The sequence below is a fragment of the Cyrtonyx montezumae genome, unplaced genomic scaffold (genome assembly GCF_038088225.1).
Source record: "Cyrtonyx montezumae isolate F1298 unplaced genomic scaffold, pur_monq_1.0 scaffold_5, whole genome shotgun sequence".
In the NCBI taxonomy this organism is placed as follows: Eukaryota; Metazoa; Chordata; class Aves; order Galliformes; family Odontophoridae; genus Cyrtonyx; species Cyrtonyx montezumae.
In genome coordinates this window covers 4,386,988-4,406,551 of record NW_027072056.1, presented here as the reverse complement: position 1 = coordinate 4,406,551, position 19,564 = coordinate 4,386,988, and the positions used below count along the sequence as shown (strand labels likewise).

The 19,564-nt window shown below is 58.4% G+C and overlaps 3 protein-coding genes across 4 annotated transcripts in view; 2 read left to right on the top strand and 1 right to left on the bottom strand.

The window, feature by feature from the left end:
* The window catches only part of KIF1A (kinesin family member 1A), a 30,777-nt gene extending 27,572 nt beyond the window's left edge, over positions 1-3,205 (top strand). Inside the window, exons 45-49 of the mRNA XM_065748441.1 lie at positions 128-252; positions 386-532; positions 689-881; positions 956-1,074; positions 1,549-3,205. Of these exons, the coding sequence (XP_065604513.1) occupies positions 128-252; positions 386-532; positions 689-881; positions 956-1,074; positions 1,549-1,591 (627 nt within the window). The 3' untranslated portion in view covers positions 1,592-3,205. The remainder of the gene's footprint in view (positions 1-127; positions 253-385; positions 533-688; positions 882-955; positions 1,075-1,548) is intronic.
* Positions 3,206-4,026: 821 nt separating this feature from the next.
* ILKAP (ILK associated serine/threonine phosphatase) lies at positions 4,027-13,486 on the top strand. 2 transcript variants are annotated; one of them, XM_065747802.1, is made up of 12 exons: positions 4,027-4,105; positions 4,315-4,380; positions 4,580-4,636; positions 5,201-5,320; positions 6,163-6,289; positions 7,311-7,417; positions 7,888-7,981; positions 9,269-9,356; positions 9,637-9,758; positions 11,489-11,608; positions 12,729-12,810; positions 13,076-13,486. In XM_065747802.1, exons 1-12 carry the CDS (start codon positions 4,060-4,062, stop codon positions 13,214-13,216), a joined length of 1,170 nt encoding a protein of 389 aa, XP_065603874.1. In that variant the 5' UTR covers positions 4,027-4,059; the 3' UTR covers positions 13,217-13,486. The 2 variants fall into 2 exon arrangements, with proteins under 2 accessions (XP_065603874.1, XP_065603875.1); XM_065747803.1 differs by lacking the exon at positions 4,315-4,380 and having other exon boundaries at positions 4,054-4,105.
* Positions 13,487-14,006: 520 nt separating this feature from the next.
* On the bottom strand, positions 14,007-16,493 carry KLHL30 (kelch like family member 30). Its single transcript, XM_065748142.1, has 6 exons — positions 15,548-16,493; positions 15,234-15,320; positions 14,984-15,139; positions 14,720-14,908; positions 14,438-14,583; positions 14,007-14,325 (listed from the first exon to the last, which is right to left on the bottom strand). The coding sequence occupies exons 1-6, from the start codon at positions 16,491-16,493 to the stop codon at positions 14,074-14,076; spliced, it is 1,776 nt and encodes a 591-aa protein (XP_065604214.1). The 3' UTR covers positions 14,007-14,073.
* Positions 16,494-19,564: the final 3,071 nt, after the last annotated feature.

Below are 19,564 nucleotides of genomic sequence, written 5' to 3'. Positions count from 1 at the left end.
CTGCTGCCACCCTCTGCTCGCCTGCCTGCTCCCAGAGCACCCATATGCACGTTCCTCTCCCTGCCCCGGCCAGAGCTGTGCCCGGCTTCGGGCAGAGACTCCAGTCCACACCTCCGCTCCTCCACAGCTGTCTGAAATGTCTGTGACCCTGATGAGAGACCCCTCCATGTCAGCTCTCGGGGTCACCACCCTCACCCCCTCCTCAACCTGCCCATCGCTGGTGGAAGGACGTTACAACACCATGGAAGTCAGGTATGAAGGTGGCCGGGAGGTTGGGCTGGGTACCCAGTGTTCACCGAGCAGGGTGGCAGTACTGCTCAGGCACGGTCCCAGCTGCCAGGTGCTCTTCATCGTCCTCCAACTCCATCCTTTCTTCTCCTCTCAGAACCCCACAGGTCTCCTCCAGGGTGGAGAGTCCTGACCTGGAGCCTGTGGTGGAAGGAGAGCAGAAGAAGTCCCCAGCCCGCCGACCTGAGGATGAGAAGGAGCCCCAGCGGCAGCTGGTGCCTGACATCCAGGAGATCCGGGTCAGGTAGGAGCCACTGGGGTGGCCGAGAGAGGACCCCCGTAGGGACAGCGGGAGCAACCAGTGGCTTGCGGGGAGAAAGGTGACAGTGCTCTTCTGCAGCCACCTACCTCCTTGCAGTCCATGCCCCAGCCTGACCCAGCCCTCTCTGCCCCTCTGCAGCCCCATCGTCTCCAAGAAGGGCTACCTGCACTTCCTGGAGCCCCACACCAATGGCTGGGTGAAGCGTTTCGTGGTGGTCAGGCGCCCGTACGTCTACATCTACAACTCAGACAAGGACTCAGTGGAGAGGGCCATACTCAACCTCTCCAAGGCCCAAGTGGAGTACAGCGAGGACCAGCAGGCCATGCTGAAGGTGGGTGTCAGCCTCACATATGGGGATCCTTGACACTCCGGGGCAAGGTGCTGACCCAAGCTCTCCCCTAGCAGACCCCCAACACGTTTGCTGTGTGCACGGAGCACCGGGGCATCCTGCTGCAGGCGAGCAGTGACAAGGACATGCACGACTGGCTCTATGCCTTTAACCCCCTCCTGGCTGGGTCCATAAGGTATGGATGGGTGACAGAAGGGGTGTGCTTCAGTGGATGGGCCTTAGGAAGGGGTGGGGAGGTCACCAGCAGCTGAGTGAAGTCCTTGGGCTGCAAGCTGCTGTCCTTCTGGCCAGACATGGGGATCACTTACTGAGCCAGGCTGGGATGGGATAGGCTCTAAGCTGACAGAGTTTGGGTCGTGTTAATTACGATTTCAGCTCTGCCACTTTATAACTGTAAGGAGTTACTCCTCCCCACTTAACCAAGGACCCATATGCAGCACGCTGAGCCTTTGCTCTTTTGAGAATCTTTGGAATTGCAGAGGGGGAATAGGAACCAATGCACTGAGATTTGTGAGCCCCGGCAAAGGAGTGCTGTTTACCCCCTGCCCCACTGGCTCCACCTGGATTCAAGAACCAGCCTGCACCCAGGATACTCCATGTCTCCCTTTCCTTACCTCTGACTTCTTTTGTCTCCTGGTTTCCAAATCAGATCCAAGCTGTCCAGAAGGAGAACAGCCCAGATGAGAATCTAACCTGAAAACCACCCTCCACCTCATCCGTCTGCCAACAGGATCAAGATAGCAGATTCTGTCTCAAGAGTCCCCATGTTAACGTCCGATCTCTCACACCATCTGCTGCCCCAGCTGCCTGCTCCATGGAAGGATCCGTCTCGATCTACACCTTCACGGGGGAAACTCATTTCTGTTCGTAGCTGCAAACGCCCGGTGCCACCTGGGCAAAATTTCTCGTGTGCATGTGATCTTCTGCCCGTCCCCCCATGGGTGGCCTTCATGTCACACAACCTGTAACGCTCCAGAGAGGTTCCTTTCGGAGAGGAGGGAGCAAGGAGGGTAGATCCAGTTAGAAGCTGGTCTTTGATCTACAGAGGTAGCAGTGTCGTAAAGCTTGCAGATGAGAAATCAGGAGGAATTGCTTCCACGTGAAGGGAAAGTGGTAGTTTAGGTATGGGGATTTCCTAATTTATTGTTTCTACAAAAGATGTCAGGGCAAAATCAGGTGTCAGTAGTTTAAGATTATATTTATAAAGTATTTATTTCTATTTACATCACAAAAAAAACCCATACAATGGGTCCTGGCCCCCGAACAATGCCTCCCCTGAGCCGGGGAGAGGCTTGGCAGCGGGCTGGTGCCGAGGCCACCGCAGCCCCTCTCCCAGAGACACCTTTCTGGGAGAAGGGACCAAACACGGCGACTGCGGTGTGCTCGCCCTCACTCCCCATCCTTCCCTCGACCTTCTGCTTTGCCCCCCAGCGCTTAAAACTACTTTTCCCAGAAGCGGTGACCGGATGAGGCACCACGTCTTCCCAAGCGAGGCAATTCCTCTCTGCCCCATCTACCTCTGGTGGGGGACACACGCTGTTTTGGGTGGCCAGAGCACCCACGTGCACATGGACGAGCCAACTGCCCGAGCCCCGTGGGATGGTTGTGCCTCACTGAGAGCAAGTGTGTTTTTTCTGTCCCATGCCTGAAATGTGGCCCACATTGGCTGTCCCCATGCTGCCCCCAGGGCCTCTTACCAAACAGGGAGGTCAGCATCGCCGTGGTGGGGGGAGCATGGAGGCTGGGCAAGCTGCTCCCAAAGCTGGCTGACAATGTTCCCCAGGAGCCAGGATTCGGAGCAGCCATCCCAGCCCCACGGCTCCTCACTGCCCTCGCCCCCAAAGGCTCGCTGTCCCCTCGTGCAGGAAGAACAGGGCTGAGGCAGGTGACAGGGCAGTGCAGAGACCAGCATTGGGGTGGGGACGGCAGGGAGCAGAGAGGCCGGGCCTTCTTACTTTCATAGCTGACATTTTCATACCCCACTCCCCCCGTTCCAGAAGCCCAATCCCACCTTCCTCCCCTCGCGGCCACTCAGTCTATGGCTGCAGCACAGCCGTGCTGGTGGGGCTCCCCAGGGCCTCGTCCTCCCCAGCAAAACCCCACACCCGCTGGCACACATCCCTCCTCTCGTCTGTTTGTTGGTCGTTTCGCCGAGCGCGGGTGCTTCACTTCAGGGCTTCCCAAGGGTGGCCCATGCAGCTCCGGGCAGGAAGGCGGGAGTCTTCCCCCGCACACCCTCGGGCCCCGCTTCGCTGTCACGCATTCACAGCCAACCTTAATTTGCACAGCACGGCCACACCTCGGCCCCACCACGCTGTCCCCTGTGCGTGTCGGCGCGGTGCCGGGCGGAGGCCGTCCCTCCACACCTTTTGCTCCTTCGTAAACCCACAAGGGCACAGAGGGCGGGGATGGCAGGGCGCGTTGCTCCCCGCCCAGCTGTTCCCCCATCAGTAGGATCCCAGAGATCGGCCCAACTCCCCCCTGGGGGCGAGAGGCTCCTCCGGGCTGAAGGCAGCTCCCGGTGGAGCGCTTCCAACAGGGCCAGGCCCGGTGTCTGCCAGCAACCAGACACAGCTGTGGCAGCCGTGCGAGGCCGTGGGCCCAGCCCCGAGGCGTGCCTGAGGCCAGCCAACCTGCAGAGCACGCCACGGGGCCGGGGCCCGAGGCCTACACCTCGAGGCCCAGCTTCAAGCCCCACGTCCTCTCGGCCCCGCGTGGGATCGCAGCCCATCGTCACCCTGCTCCCGTTGCCCCCTTCCTCCCCGTGTTGGAGCTTCGGGCCCCGGCCGCCTGCCCGCGCGCGCCAGGCTTGTTCGGTTCTGAAATAAATGTGGCATTGACGCAGCCGCCTCGAGCCGTGCTTCGCCGCGGGGTGGGGGCGGGGCACCGGGCACGCGGATGGCGCCCTGCCGTCCCATTGGCCAACGCGGTCTTGATCGGCGGCGCCGTTCCGCTTCGCGATTGGTCAACGCGCCTCAGCATCACCGCCCCTCGGCGGCGGGTCGATGAGCGCCGGAGCACTTCCGCCGCCACCGCGCCGGCTTCCGATCTCATCGCGGCTTCCCATTGGTCATCAAGCGACGACGCCCCGGCCCGCGGGGCTGATTGGCAGGGGCGGGGCGCGGCGGCGGGGCGGGCGGCGTTGGGCCGGGCGCGGCGGATGGACCTGTTCGGGGACCTGCCCGAGCCCGGCGGCTCGGCCCAGGGTGAGGGCCGGGCGGCCCGGCGGGGGCTTCGGGGCCGCTCCGGGATGGGGGTGTCCATCGGGGCCTTTCCGGCGGCGGGAGGCCGGAGCGTTGTTCGGCGCGGCCTGGAGGCCGCCTCAGCGCGGGGCTGTGAGGAGAGGCCGTGCGGGTGCCGCCCCTCCGCGCCCGGGCACTGCCGCCGGTGCTGAGCTTCTTCTGCTGTCTTGCAGGGAAGGAGGCCCCGGGGCAGCTTCGGCTCTTTGACGACCTCCCGCCGGCCGGCAGCGCCGGCACAGGTAGGGCCCCCCCTCAGGCCCTCCTCCCCCATAGGCAGGCGGCAGCGCGGCCTCGGAGCGGAGGTTGAAATGTGGGAGCGTGGCTGCCTTTGGGCAGCCGCCGTGGTGTAGTTTGTGCGCGCGCCGAGAGGGGTGTGCGGAGCTTTGTTCCCTCGCAGTGACAAAGGCGCTCACTTCTTGCCTTTCTGTTGTACTGCAGGGAGAGGAAGCAATTTGCTCTTCGACGATCTCCCTCCAGCCAGCAGCAGCGATGCAGGTAAGCGGCTGCGTTGGCTTTGCCGGCCCAGCCTTCCCGACCTCTTCAGAACTGAGCTGCTGGTAGGCGAGGCTTTGTGTGCAGCTGGTACCTGGGGGAGACTGTATTGTATGGGAACGGGAAAAGGTTCTGATGCCACGGAAACCGTTTGTAGTTGACAGCTTTAATTTGCAGCCTGTGTTCTGAAGTCCGTAATAAATATAAGGGCACCTTCAGAGTAATGGTGTGTTGTTGTGGCCACAACTCGCAGGGACAAATAATTAAAGCCAAGCAAGGCTCTGATCTGGAATGTTAACTTCCTGAACGTTTAACTGCAGTAAAGGCAGGGAGCTAGGAAATGAGTTGTGACTTGGGGAGAATCAGATGCCCTTGGGCTGAATGTGGCTGTACTGTATCTGAGGGAGGGCTGTATGATTCAGAGTGACCACATCTGGGTGCCGTGGGCTGCCTGTCGCTTCATGCTGCGGGAGCATGCAAGTCTGCACTCCTGAGAGTGCTTTGGTGAAGCCCTGCAAATAAAACCAAGCTGGAAGTCCTCAGCTGCCTGCTTTTGTTCTCTTTCAGCCTCCGGCGCTCCTGAGCAGGTCTCAGCAGAGAGCCATGCAAAAGGGGAGAAGAGAAAGTCCCTGGAGGAGGAAGAGAAGAATGGCAGGGAAGAACTTGTGGAAAAGAAAGTTTGTAAAGGTTTTCAGACAGTTTGAAAACAAATGTACTCAATTTGTACTTTTTGACATTTTGCTGAGGAAGTCCAGACTAAAGCTGAGCCTTGGTTCTTCAGTCTGCTGGCGTTTGCAGCCTCTTGTGGGGAGCAGGCTGTGGTGGAAGGAGCCCCTCAAGCTCTCTGGCACTCTCTGCCTCCCTCACCTGGGCCTCCTTACCAGTCTGCTGAAGTGGCAGGAGCTGGGCAGTGTGAGTGCCTTGGCATGTGCAGAGTAAGGGGTTGTGCTGCCAGCAGGGGGACTGGGTGTGAAGCCTCTGGAAGGCTTGACCTGCGCCAGTTTCTTTTACCAGATCCACAAATCTCTCCTGAGTGGCTGCTGAGAAAGCCAGAGAGAGGCTTATTTGTGTTGACATGTAATACATTTGACTTCAGTGCAAGTTCCCACGTGTTGTGTGCAGCTTTGGGAAACCAGATGTGTTCAGTGAAAAGGAAGTTACATATTCCACAGACAGTGGACTTTGCTTTCCTGCTCTCACCCATTCCTCAAAGCTGCACTTGGTTTAATCTTCTGTTTCAGTTGTGCCATTCATTCCCACCCCCCATTTGGTAAGGGTCCTCTGTGATGCTCAGCAGTACTGCCTGTGTTCAGCTGTCCCCCAAAACAGAGCGAGCTGCTCTTGGAGCTGCTGGCCTCATGTTGCAAAATACATCGTGCTTAGTGGAAGCTGCCAGATGTGCTGTTGCAAGGCAGTGGCCATACTTTGCTGTGAGGCTGGAAGTGTTTGGGAAAGCTGAAAAGTGACTGTCAAGGTGAGCTGAGGCAGGGAGGGAGCTTGATTGGCATGTGTCTGTTTGTCTCCTTTAGGGTCAGTGGGCGTTTTTGGATTGAAGGGCTACGTGGCAGAGAGGAAAGGTGAAAGAGAAGACATGCAGGATGCACATGTCATCTTAAATGATATCACTGAGGAGTGCCAGCCTCTGCCCTCCCAAATGTAAGTGAGCCCTGACTGCCAAAGCCAGGGGATAAAGCTGTGGATGGCAGCCAGGTATGGAGGTGAAGGAGCTCCAGCTTGCCTCAACAAAGCCTGTGTGTGGTGTGTGATAGCTTTTGCTTTGAGCTGCTGCTCTTGCTTGCAGGCTGCTTCATGATGTCCTTTGGGTTTGTTATTGGGAAATCTAGAGCAAGCCATTAGCCTTGTTCCTGGGCATATCACAGGACTAGATTATAAATAAATGCCTTCTAGTGGTGCTCAGTGCGTGTAGTCACTGTCTTCACAAGGACTGTGAGAGCCTAACAACTGTGGATATTGAGTTTCTGTTACCCTCATTGAAGCATGGACGTTTTGAGGCACTCATTTTAATTGCAAGCAATCAGTCTTCACCTTGGGGGGTGTTTACAGAGTGTGAAATCCTTATCTGTGGCAAGGGAGAGAGTGCTTGAAGAGGAGAGAACAAACATTAGAGCTCTCTCACCTGAAAAGCTTAATTATCTTGGAAAATATTTATTTTATGTTATGTATATTTATGCACATTTATATTTTATGCTTAAAGGAGTGCTCTCAAGTGTTGTCCTGCTGCTGCATTTAGCTTCTGAACTCATGTCCTGAGAGCTTTGTTGGATGAAGGATCCAAGCTTCCTGTCTGTAGCACAGTGGCAGCAAACTTAGGCAGTGCAAAGAGCTGTGGGTTTGCTCAGACTGATGTTTGCATAGTGCTGCAGTGTTGCAGCACCTGACAGGTGAAGGGTTTAGCTGCTTTTATGCCCAGTTGTGGTCTGTAAACTATGTTCTACTCTTCATTTTCTGCAAAGAAGGACGTTACAAGCAAGCATTCAGTGCTTACACGTGTAAACCATGAAAATCCTTGACTGAATGAGCTTTGGAACATCTTAACACCTCTGCTTGTGTCTTACAGTGCAGCATTTCTTATGCTGGCTGGGGTGGGGCAGGGTGTTATGGAATGAGTGTGTTCAGTCCTGCCTTCTGGCTAACAGCCCTTCTCATTCCCTCCCAGCACACGTGTCTCATACTTTGCTGTTTTTGATGGCCACGGGGGAGTCCGAGCCTCAAAGTTTGCAGCACAGAATCTGCACCTCAACCTGATCAAGAAGTTTCCAAAAGGTGAGAGGGTGGAGTGAGGTCACCTTTTATGCTCTGAAATTGTGGCTGCTGCTTAAGGAAACGGATCTGTTGGTGCATAGTTCTGCAGTTTCCGTTCCTTAGTCCAAATGGGCTTGTGTGCAGAGACCATGCTGTCTCCTGGGGAAGAGAGCTGGAAGCCTTTTTTGGACTGAAAGTGCAAGCAGCCAGTATTAAACCACTAACCAAGCCTAAGATGTGCTATTGCCAGGCTTGGCAGAGCTGCTCTGTGAGAAAAGGAAGAGTAAAAATAACCTCTCTGAAGGAGAGGGGGTTTATTATAAGTTCTGCATACATGTTATCAGGAAGACTTTGGTAGCATGAACTTGGGATGTGCATCAGCTGCTGTGTGCAGAATCTGCCCAATGTGCTGCCATCCATACTGGATGATGGGAGAGGTGGGTTGGATATGTTTCAGCAGAAGCTTAGTTGCTGCTTTCCCTGTCTGGCAGGCGAGGTGGTCAGCGTGGAGAAAACAGTGAAGAGATGCCTTTTGGACACCTTCAAGCATACAGATGAAGAGTTTTTAAAGCAGGCATCCAGCCAGTAAGTGTAAATGCTTCCCATGAGGAAGCCTTGAGTCGTGTCTTGGTGAAACACCAAGTCCAGCTGCGTGCCAGGCTGGGCATGCCTGCTTGGCAAAGGTTCAATCTTGCTGGTTTTTTTTTCTTTTCCTACCTCTTAACTAAATTTTAAAACAAAACTGAAAAACATAAATACTTTGTGGGTGAAATGCTGGCCTATCTCCCTGCTAGATTCTGAGTGCAAATGCTTTTGCTTTGTTCTGTCCGTGCTGGACCGACACACTAGCTGTGGTTTATGACTCAGTAGTGTACAGATTGGTAAGAAAATGGTTGTATTTCAAGCACAGCCCTTTATACTTCCTGTCATTCAGAAGCAGACACCTGACACATCTGGAGAGACTGCTGTGTCTGAGGTGCCCTGCAAGTTTTAAGTAAATTAAAAAGTGGCTGTTTCTTAAGAGACAATAGGAAGAAGTTTCCTCAAGTGTGTTACAGTGGTGTCATTCCTGAAGCAATCTGTTTGGTCAGAAACGTGACAAAGGTACTACAAAGGATTCCTGTGTGGCAACAGCTGTGTTGATGGTGACATGTATAATATTTTCAGCTGCACCTTCAAAATCAGGAAAAAAATGGGCAAAATATGTCTAGAGATCAGTTTCTTAAACCTAATTCCAGTAAAGAATGGTATACAAGCTGGGCTTTGTTATGGGAAAGACTCAAGTGGCAGCTGTAATGTGAGGAACACTTCTCAGCTTACCTAGAGCTCCAGGGGTACAAACTTAACTACAGTGAGTGAGATATCAGGAGTGTGACTGAGCCATTGGTGTTAATGCTGAGATGAAGGTGAGGACTGAAGTGGGCAGGAAGAATATGGTGAGAAAAGGAAGGGAAAGAAAGGCAGAAGGATGGTAGCTCAGTTGCAGCCCTGGGCTGCAGAAGAAGGAGCCTTCTTAGAAGTTCAGGGTTTTTGTTACAGGTTCTGGGCAGTGCTGAGCTTGAGGCAGCCAAAGATGAGCTTTGTTGGCAGCTGAGTGAGGGAGGGGTGGTGTGGGGACTGAGGCTGGGAGAATTTGAGCCAGTTGGGCACTGGCCAGGCACTTACAAGGTGCTGCTCTGTGTAGCTCCTCCATCCTTACTAAGCATGCTGTTAACTGCCCACATTTTCCATAGCTGTTTGTGGGTGTGACTCGCTGGGGCCTTGCTGGCTGCTGAATGTCACTGTGTGCCACTTCCTCGAGTGCCCAGGAACACTCTGTCAGCAACTTCTCAGCAGCTTTCCTCCGTGGTAATGTCACTGTTGTTTCCTCAGAAAGCCTGCATGGAAGGATGGCTCCACAGCTACGTGTGTCCTGGCTGTTGACAATATTCTCTACATTGCCAACCTCGGAGACAGCCGGGTAAGCAGAACGGAGATGCCTGCTGTTGGCATCTTGAGTCCCCTGTAAGCTTGCTAGCTCTGCAGGCTGATTCTGTTGCCTGTATTATTTGCAGGCAAGAGCTGTGGGGAAATAGTGCAGTCCTTCTGTACCTCGTGCCAGAGATCACAGTTATCTGTCAACATTTAAGCTAGCTTCTCTTTTATATACATAGAAAGCCTCAAGTGCAAACTTACAGCTCTCTCAGGAGGTTCTTGCTACTGTTTTGGTGTTTAGTCACAAGGGTCTTTTGTCAGCACAGGCGATTCTGTGTCGTTACAATGAAGAGAGCCAGAAGCATGCAGCCTTAAGCCTCAGCAAGGAGCACAACCCCACCCAGTATGAGGAACGTATGCGGATACAGAAAGCAGGGGGAAATGTCAGGTAAGTGCCTGAAGGAGGTGGTTGAGCAGACCTAAATGCTGGCTCAACTCTGGACATGGAGTTTCTGAAGCTTTGCATGCCTGCTGGTGGGAACCTAGAGGCAATTTCACTGCCTACAAGTGATCCCTCAGTTATCTGAGGAGTCAGTGGCTTGAATTGGCTGATGGGTGCTGATTTCCCATGGACATAAAATGGTGACAGAGTGCTGTGCTGCAAAGGCAGGAACAACTGAAAGCCTGTCAGCGTGGTACCAGCATAGACATGCTTAAAGTTGAGCTGCAGAACTTGACTGTTGAGCTACGCTTGCTGCACACTGTGGTACTGAGCAGAATTAGCTTACTGTGTGCAGCACCAGCACGAGGGAGAGGGTTTGAGAGGGCACAAGAAGCATCTTCATGGCCATGCTTCCCTCAGGTGCTTGCTTTCCTCGACTGGGCACACAGCTTGCAATTAGTGCAGCATCTCTGTGGGTGAGATGATGCAGTGAGGCTGTTTGGAGTAGAAAGGAGACTTGTGGAGCTGGAGTGGGGTTATTATAACACTGCTGTGCAGGTAAGTGTGTGTGCATGGCTGTTTGGGCAGCTAGTGCTGAGCACAGCAGCTGTGTCTGATTTCTCTAGTGAGTTTCTCTCCTTTTGAAGGCTGTTTCTTAATTTAGTGACATCCTCACTAGGGAGGGCTTGGTGCAACTTAGTTCTCTTAGGGCCTGCTTAGTCCCTGCAGGGGCAGAATGTCCCCCTGGGGTTGGAGTCAGTAAGCTCAGTTCAGTCTTGCTGCCATGTCTGGGTAGTCTTGTTCCCATTACCTTTGGAGAGCATGTTCTGCCTCTTATGCTTGGCACTGCTCCATCTTCCTGTGCAGGCAAGAGATGGGCCAACCTGCTAGTTCTTTTTAGAACTGGGGCAACAGCTCACCTGCTGCCTGGGAGCCTCTCCCTCTGGTATTAGAAACATAGAGCCATCGTGCTTCAATATTTTGAACCAAGAGATAAGAAGCAAAGCACATGAGCATCAGATCTCTTTTGTGATGCACCTCATCCCTTCCTTCTATCTCTAGCAGGGGTGGTTGGACTGTAGCTGTGTCCTTGCAGGGAGCATGGAGTAGCCTTCCTGGAGGGGAGGATGCTCAGTTGTTAGAAAAGTGGAGCATGGAAAGCTGCTCCTGTGGGGGCAGTACTTTGTTAATTAGAGAGATGTAATAAACGGGACTGCATCCCGAGGGTTGTAGTGCAGATTTCACAGACTGACTGCTGTGGTCAGTTTTTAATGAACACCAGGTGACCAGGAGGAACTGCTGGGCTGGTTGTCCTGAATGGCAGAGCACAGGAGGGGCTGCTAGCTCAGCCCTTCTCCTACTTGTTGCTGTTCTGAGCTTCTATTGAAACACTGTGCTAGATGCCATTCTTAAAAACAGCCTGTGAATTCAGTCCTCTGCCTCCAGGAGTTGGAATAACTCTTGCTTTGCTGGCTTTCTAGACTGAGCAGGACTTGGGTTAGGGCAGAGAGAGAAAACAGCCTTGAATTTTCCTGGCTTCATTTCTTCCTTCCCCTTTCCATTTGTTTGTGTGAAACACTGGGAAACATACAGGTTAGGAGAGAAGCTTGAAAGGCAAGATTCAAACTTGCTGGGGAAGTGGGATTGGTTTTGTGTGAGGCAGCTGAGTGGCTGATGGAGAAAGGCAAAGTGTGCATACGTAGAGGAGGCTGTGAGCATTTTCTCTCCTTGTGCAGGGATGGAAGAGTGCTGGGAGTGCTGGAGGTTTCCCGCTCCATTGGGGATGGTCAGTACAAGCGCTGTGGTGTTATCTCTGTGCCAGATATCAAACGCTGCCAGCTCACACACAACGACAGGTAAATAAATGGTGCCTGCTCACCCCGAGGCTGCTGTGTCCTGGCTCTCTGCTCAGCAGCAAGACAAGCTGCTTCCAGGGCTAGAGCATTGAGGCTGAATCCCAGAATTAAAGGGTGCTTTTGCTGCTGATCTCCCTCTGCTCCTGCTCCTTACCAGTACAGTGTGGCAGTGCTGCTGTCTCACTTTGCCAAGTCACTGAAGGCTCCTGTTGGGGAAACAGTGGTGGCAGCACACACAGGCCTTGTCCTTTCTTTGTGCTCTAAGCTTGTGCACCTGTCTTCAAGCAGATGTTTAAGGCTTGAATCCTTGGATCCCTGCGCTGTCCAAGCGGTGTTCCGAGAAGCCGTGGTGCCCAAATACCCCATTGCATTCAGCTCTGGTTTTTGAAGATTTGAGATAATTTTCCAGCAAATGATTGATGATGATAAATTGCATTCAGGTCGGTACAGCCCTGAATGCTCTCAGAGGCAAGTGGGTGACCCCGTGCTCCTGCTTCTGGTGGGGGTAGAGTTCCATAGCAGGCAATCTGCTGAAACATTTTAAGGGATGCTCTGAGCATCAGGCTCTGAAACTGCCTTCAGTGGTGGAGGGGCTGCAGTTTTCTGGCTGGTCACTCTGGCTGGGGCTCCTGGTTAGTGCAAAGCCCCGTGCAGGAGAGGGAGTGCACAGCAGGCTGTTTTCTTCTTCCTCCCATTGGGAGCTGGGAGGTAGCTCTCCTCCCCTGGAGGTTTTGCATCCCTTGTGATGGATCGCAGGAGCCCAGGAGCGCAGCATTGTAAAAGGATGCAAAGCCATGTGTATTGCTCTGTTTCCTTGCACTTAGGAGGGAAAACATGAATAAAAGGATCCCAGAGCTGTTCCTAAAGAAACAGTGCAGCGTCCCAGCAAGGCACGGGGCCGTTGTATATGGCCTTGCTTAATTGTGCGTGTCACTCAGCCCCCCAGGATGTGCAGACGTGGCTCACCTGACTGTGGTGCCTCTGAGGGCTTTTCAGATGAGCTTTATCACACTGTGCCTTTGGGCTGAAGCATGGGTACTCATGCAAAAAAAGAGTGCAGAGGGGCATTGCTTTAGCTGGGGAGTCAAAGCTTCAGCCTCCTAACCTGTCTGACTTCCAGGTTCATCCTGATAGCATGTGACGGCCTCTTTAAGGTCTTTACGCCAGAAGAAGCTGTGAACTTCATTGTGTCCTGCCTGGAGGTGAGGAGAGGGCATCGTGGGGGCTGGGATACTCGTGCAGTCATTTGTCAGTGCAGGAGCTGTGAAATTACATGTGACTTGCTCCCTCCAGGCTAATTAGCTGAACAATGAGCAGGTGGTGCAGAAATGTACTTCTGCCAGGGGCTGCTGTCTCCTGATGCTTGTCCTTATTTATTTTGCTTCCCTGTGCCCAGCGATGACCACGTGGCTGCACTGCTGTGCTTTGCTGGGAGCAATCCGTGTTGCCTTTCCCTTATCCCAACAGGACAAGAACATCCAGAAAAGAGAAGGGAAGCAGGAAGCAGATGCTAGATACGAAGCTGCCTGTAACAGACTGGCCAACAAGGCAGTGCAGCGAGGGTCAGCAGACAACGTGACAGTCATGGTGGTCCGGATAGAGCACTGAGAGATGAGGAGCAGCAGTGAGGTCCCTGTCTGATGCAAAGAGGGGACAAGTCCGTGTGGGTACGTGCGTGATGGGAGGAGGGCCTTGCTGCGTGCTCCTCAGTGTAAATAAAAGTTTTTTTTTCTAATAGTTTTAGTTCACTTGGCTAGCAGTGTTTTCTAAGCAGTTACTACAGTGGGTCAGCTTGTGGGGGGATTTTGTGTCCTGTTAACCCTCGCCCCCGTGAATGTCCCGACAAACCAAATAAATCCGTTTGGTAGAGGTGCTGGTGAGAGCAGGCATCTTTGTGCACAAACTGCCACCTGTTCTAAGGCTGCAGCTTTGCTGTTTGTTTCCTTGAGCTCTGACCAGTGGAGGTTTGGTTGGAGCTCCTGTGTTTGTGACCTCCTTGTAGCTGTGCTCCCTGTGCTGGGGAGGAAATCCTTTGGTGCTGGAGCCTGAAGTGCTCCAAATGGCCCTGGGAGTGCAGCAAGCTCCTCAGCCACATGGGGATCCCCCAGCCCAACACGCAGGCAGGCCACAGAGCTCCTTTTTGTGCACGTTTAATGGGTCAAACATTGCCAACAGAGCTATGGAACAACTTGAACAAACAATGCCAGCAAACAATACCAGCATCCCAGGAGCAGGGTGCTGGAGGCTGCGTTGGCCTCTGAGAAAGCGTGGCTTCGTGCTCAGCCCGACCTGGGGCTGGGGGCACCAGAGTTGGGCAAGGCCTGACAAAGTGCCAGCTGTGTCACTGCGGTGGGACCGTGTCCTTTGGGTGCCCTGCAGCTTGGTAGCAAGTTGTAGTGCTAAGGGTGAGGGAGAGGGGGTGGCAGTGGGATGTGAAGTGACAGAGGGCACCTGGGTCAGCTCTGCTACCACCCCTGGTCCCCCGGGAAGGCCTCAGTCCACTTGGAGGTGTCCATGAAGATGGAGGAGGAGCTGTGGAAGAGCCAGAGGCAGGGCAGCGAGCCCTCCCGCACCCAGCGGTCCTTGGCACAGTCGTACACCTCCATCTCCACCCGGTAGTCCCCGTCCATGCCCTTCCAGTGGCCGCCAGTGACAAAGAGCCGATCTCCCAGTGGTGCCATCCCACCGTTCTCATGCAGCGTGTGCAGGAGCTGCACCTGCACCAGGGGAAAGCCAAGAGCTGGGGTCAGCAAGCAGCGGTGGCCCGATGCCCCCCACGGCCTGAGCTGCTTAAACCCATAACCCCATGCTCCTGGAGGATGCCAATACCTTCTGCCAGATGTTGGCCTCCGGGTCGTAGACGTGGACCTTCTTGGTGTTGTCCCCGATGAGGTAGATGAGGCCGTGCAGCGTGGCGCAGCGCGGGGCCGAGAGGTATTTGGGGATGAACGGGGACGTGATCACGCTCCACGCATCTGCAAGGGGCAGCCCCGGGCTTGAAAAGAGAGCAGCACCCACGCTCCCCACCCGAGGCAGTGCCACAGCCCCAGGGCTTCGGTCTAGAGCGCGGTGGCTGAGCGGAGGTGCCGCTGGGGTCTGGTGGGCGCTCACCTCGCACGGGGTTGTAGCACTGCAGGGTGAGCGCATTGTACTTGACAGCACAGGAGCCCACCAGGTACAGCTTGCCCAGGCAGCCGGCGGCGGCGAAGTTGCTGACGTATTTGAGGGCCGGGCTGATGGCTGCCCAGCTCTGGTTGTAGGGGTCGTAGCGTTCCACCTCCACCACCTCCACCGTGGTCCCTGCGGGGCGGTGGCACGCTGCAGCCCTGGGGGCCGTGTCCCGTACCACCCACCCATCCCCCAGCATCACCTTACCCCCCAGCACGTAGATCTCGCCGTTGAGGACGGCGCTGGTGTGGTTGGTCCGCGGCCGCAGCATGGAGGCGATGGGCGTCCAGGCGCCGTCCTTGGGGCAGAAGCGCCAGGCCTGCGTGGTCGACCACGTGTCGTTCCGGGACCCCCGGGAGCCACCTACAGGGGACCAGGTCGGGCACACGGGTTGGATTCTGCTCAGAGATGGGCCCCCAGTCGCTGGGGTGACGCCAGCCCCCGGCCCAGCACGTACCGGTGACGTAGACGTCGTTGTTGAGTGCCACCAGAGAGAAGCCCCACTTGTTGTAGTCGGGGAAGTCGGGCAGAGCCATCCACCGCCCTGCAAGGCAGCAGAGCCACGCCATCACCCCGTGCGTGGGCTGGGGACATCCTGCCTGCGCCGTCAGGGGTGGGGACAGCAGCTCAGGGGGACACCTTTCTGCCAGCCCCATTTCACTCCTCCTTCACCCCACATCCCCACGGTGACAATTCGGGAGCTGCTTCTCTCCATCTCATCCCGCTGGGGAGCAGCTGGGGGACGATGAACACACCGCAGCGGGCACTTACGTGTTTTGGGGTTGTAGAAGGCGAAGTTCCTGGGGGCGGACGGTGTTTCCAGCCCCCCCTCCTCATCCTCGCTCTCCTCCAGCACGCGGCCTCCCACCACCACCAGCACCTCCTCCAGTTTCTGAGGCGGGGCTGCCTTTGGCGGCGTGGGGACAGCACCAGTGGCACTGAGCGTGGTGCGGGAGCGGGCCACCAGGGCCTGGCTGGCAGCTGAGTCACGGACCAGGGGTTCAGCAGCGAGCAGGTTCTGCAGGTAGTGGTCGGGCAGTGAGACCAGGCGGGCCAGCTCCAGCAGCTCGGGCAGGAACTGGGCCCTCTGCTCCGGGTCGTGGCGCACCCAGCGCAGCACAGCCTCGGCCACGCTCTGCTCCTCCTGCACCTGCAGCTGCTCGTTGGAGAGGTAGACGGCCAACCTCTCCTTGGAGAGCTGGAGGAACTCCTCCTGCCGAGAGACAGCCTCAAAGTTCTCCTGCAAGAAAGACCAGGCCTTGGAGGACACCTCGGGGCAGCCGTGGCTCTCTCCGAACTCGCAGATCCCCAGGCAGTTGGTGGCGTCCATCTGCTGCCGCAGGTAGCGGCTGCACACCTGCTGGATGGTGGGGAAGTGCAGCTGGCTGGAGGTGCGCATCAGCCCCTCCACGTTGCCCTGGTTGACGGTCACCTTCCCCGTGTAGGCGAAGTCCAGCAGCGTCTCCAACGCGTCGGGGTCCACCTCCTTGAGCTCCACGCGTGCCGCGATGCTCTCGGCGAAGTCCCCGGAGAACATGGCGTGGAAGTAATGGCTGCAGAGCGCCAGCACGCCGCGGTGGCACGGGAACTCCCTGCCGCCCGCCAGCAGCGTCACGTCCGACAGCTTGGGGTGGGCACGCAGCCGCTGCAGCCCCTCCAGCACGCCCTGAGCGTGCGACGGCAGGCAGAAGTCAAAGTCGTCCACGTTGCGCACCATGGTGCCGGGCGCGGTGCTTGGGGAGCCCGCGGGTCCCCGCCGCGGGAAGGAGCCCGGGCTGAGCGTGGCGAGGCCGTCCCTGCGGGGAGGCGGTGGTGACGGCCCTTTCCTCGCGTCGCCCGTGTGATGTACGGCGCCAGCTGGGGCCGGGGAAGGGATTTCAGGAGCCCCCGCCGCCCCCCTGCCCGCCCCACCCCGCGAGCCGTGGGGCTGAGCTGCCCTCCAGGAGCCGCCACGTATTTCTGGGAGGGTTGGAAGGGGGGGGGGGGGGGGGGGGGGGCGGGGGTTGCAGCGATCCAAGAGGGTGGTTTGGGGATTGGGTCACTTTCAGCCCCTAACAGCTTGGACCGGTTCCCCCTGACATCCCGAGATGGTGCGCGGGGAAATGACCCCCCCCACCCTTGGCACAGCTCAGCCGGCGCATCCTGCGCGTGGGGTGTGCGCGTGGGTACCCACGGGGAAGGGTCAGACCCATCCCCTTCCTCTTCTCCCCCCCCCCCCCTCCAGGTGGTGCTCAGCCCCCGGCCCCGCTGAGCCCCGCGTCCGTCCCACTCGTACCTGGGCTGCGCCCCGCTCAGAGCGCTCCGTGTCCCATGCAGCGTGGAGGACAGTGGCGGGGGGGACGGGAGAGACACGCGGGGTGGTGGCAGGGGCTGAGCTGGGGGCTGTATTTTTAGCCGGGGCGGGGACACTGCTCTTAAAGGCACCGCTGGGGCAGAGCCGCCTGCTGCCACCCCGGGGCACCCAAGGGTGCGGAGGGGGAAACCACACACACACACACACACACACACACACTCGGGCTTCCATAGGCACTGTGCCGCTGTGTGTGCGCACAGGAGGGGACAAACCAGACCCCTGGGCTGCTCGGGCACATGGCCGCGTCCCGTCCCCCTTCCTGGGGCCGGCTGTTAAAGATAAGCTCCTATCTCAGCCCCGAGGCGGAGCGCAGCGGGGTGGCAGCAGACACAGCGCAGCCGGGACTGCCGAGTCCGTTTGGAGAACGAACCGAAACGCTTTTATTGAAGCGCAGAGGGCGTCGAGGGGCCCCGCGAGGCGTCACTCCTCGAAGCTGAAGATCTCGGCCTCCTTCTCCTTCCAGAAGGCGAAGCTGCGGTCGATGTACCTGCAGATCTCCTCCTGGCCGCCGCCGGCCGCGCTCTGCCGGGGGCCGTCCCCCGCTCCCCCCGCCGCCCTCCGGGCGGAGCCCCCGACGGAGCCGAAGAAGCGCTCCTTGATGTCGTCGAAGCCGTCCGCCCAGCCCCTCCGCCCGGCCGCGATCTCGTCGGTGACGGCGCGGTGGAAGGAGCGCGCCGCGTCCCAGCCGTGCCGGCCCAGGTGGTCGAACACCTCGAAGCAGAGCAGGTGGCGGCCGCGGCGCTCCTCGGGCGGCAGCTCCAGCTCCAGAATGCGAAAGTAGCCCAGCATGAACAGCTCCAGCGTCAGGCTGTCGTAGTCGGCCGGCGTCCCGTCCGCCCGTCGCACGAACTGCTCGGGGGACAGCGGGGCGCCCGCGGCGGCGGGGGGAGGCGGCGGGGGGGGGCAAGCGGCCGCGTCCCTCCAGCTGCCCAGGAGCTGCTGGACGGCGCTGCACTGCCGCGACAGGCGGCCCCTCCGGGCCGGCTCTTGGCCGGCAGCGCCCGCTCTCCCCCTGCGCTCCTGCAGCGCCCGGCACGCCGCGGCCCACGCGTTGAGACCTCCGGCGGAGCGCTTCCAATGGCTGAGGAAGAGCAGCACGATGCGCTCCTTGCGCAGCCCGGCCGACTCCGGCACCGGCGACCCGCTGCCTTCCGACGGCGCTCCTTCGCAGCTGATCCCCGAGTCGCTGGCGGCCTCCGTGGCCGTGCCGGGCTCGCTGTCCCCGCCGCAGGGCCGCTCGAAGGCTCCGCGCAGGCTGCTCACGCTCACCCCGCACTGCCGGATCTCCCGCTGCGCCAGGCTGCCCGACGGCGTCCGCGGGGCTGCGGGGAGCGGCGCGCTCTGTGGGGCGGGCGCGGGGCCACCACGAGCCCCTTCGGCGTTGGCCAGCAGAGCTTCCAGGCTGCCCACCACGCCGGCCAGGCGGCCGCACCAGAGCGGCAGGGGCTGCCCCGGGGCGGGAGGAGGGCTGTGGACGGTGATGCTGAGCAGCGGGGAGGGCAGCAAGGCTCGCAGCTCTTGTGCCAGGCGCTGCAGCTCGCCCTGGTAGGCCTCTCCTCGCCGCCGCAGCCGCAGGCTTTCCACCGCCCGCTCCAGCTGCTGCAGGTCGGCCTCGGTCAGCAGCTCGCCGAAGGGACCCAGCACGGCCTCGTGGGACGGCGAGAAGCGCCAGGCGCCCGGCTCCTGCGGCAGGAGGAGCCCGTCGGGCCACGGGGACGCGAGGGTCGCCGCCGTGTCCAGCCCGTGTCCCGGCCCTACCTGGTCGCACATCGGCGCCTCGTCCGCCAGCCGTGCCCGCAGCCGCCGCACCATCACCTGCCGCTTCCACTCGGGGATGGCGCGGCCCCGCTCGTCGTGCGTGGGCACCAGGGCGTCCACGTCCAGCGGGTCCGCTGAGGCGGTGCCGTGGGGGTCTTTCCAGCTCGCTGCCGGCTCCGCCGCCGCGCCCTGTGCAGCGGCACGGTTTCCCCGGGGCTGCCTGGGGCAAAGGGAAAGGACGGGGACGCGAGCCGAGGGATGGAGGAGCGGTGCGGTGACGTACCGGGTCCATGAAGGGCGCCGGGATCCTGCCCCGCTGCACGGGTCTGCGGAGCTTCAGCTCGGGCAGGGGGGGTTCGCTGCGCTGCATCGCCCTGCGGGGATCGGGGCGCGGGGACGCGTTGCGGGATGGGACGGGACACTGCGTCCCCGCTGCGTCGGGAGGGACCAGCACGGAGACGGGCACCAGCGCGAGGGCAGGGAGAAGCTGTCTGTCCTGGGCAAAGCGCTCGCAGCTAGGCGAGGGGGAGCAGGAAAAGCTGTGAGCGCGTCCGTCGGCACAGCCCTGCGCTCCTGGTGTCTATCCGCCCGCTCTCGGCCCTGCACCCGCGGGGAGCTGCAGCTCTCTCAGCCCACGCTGCGGCATGGCCCCGGCTGGATGCCCCGCTCCTGGGCGC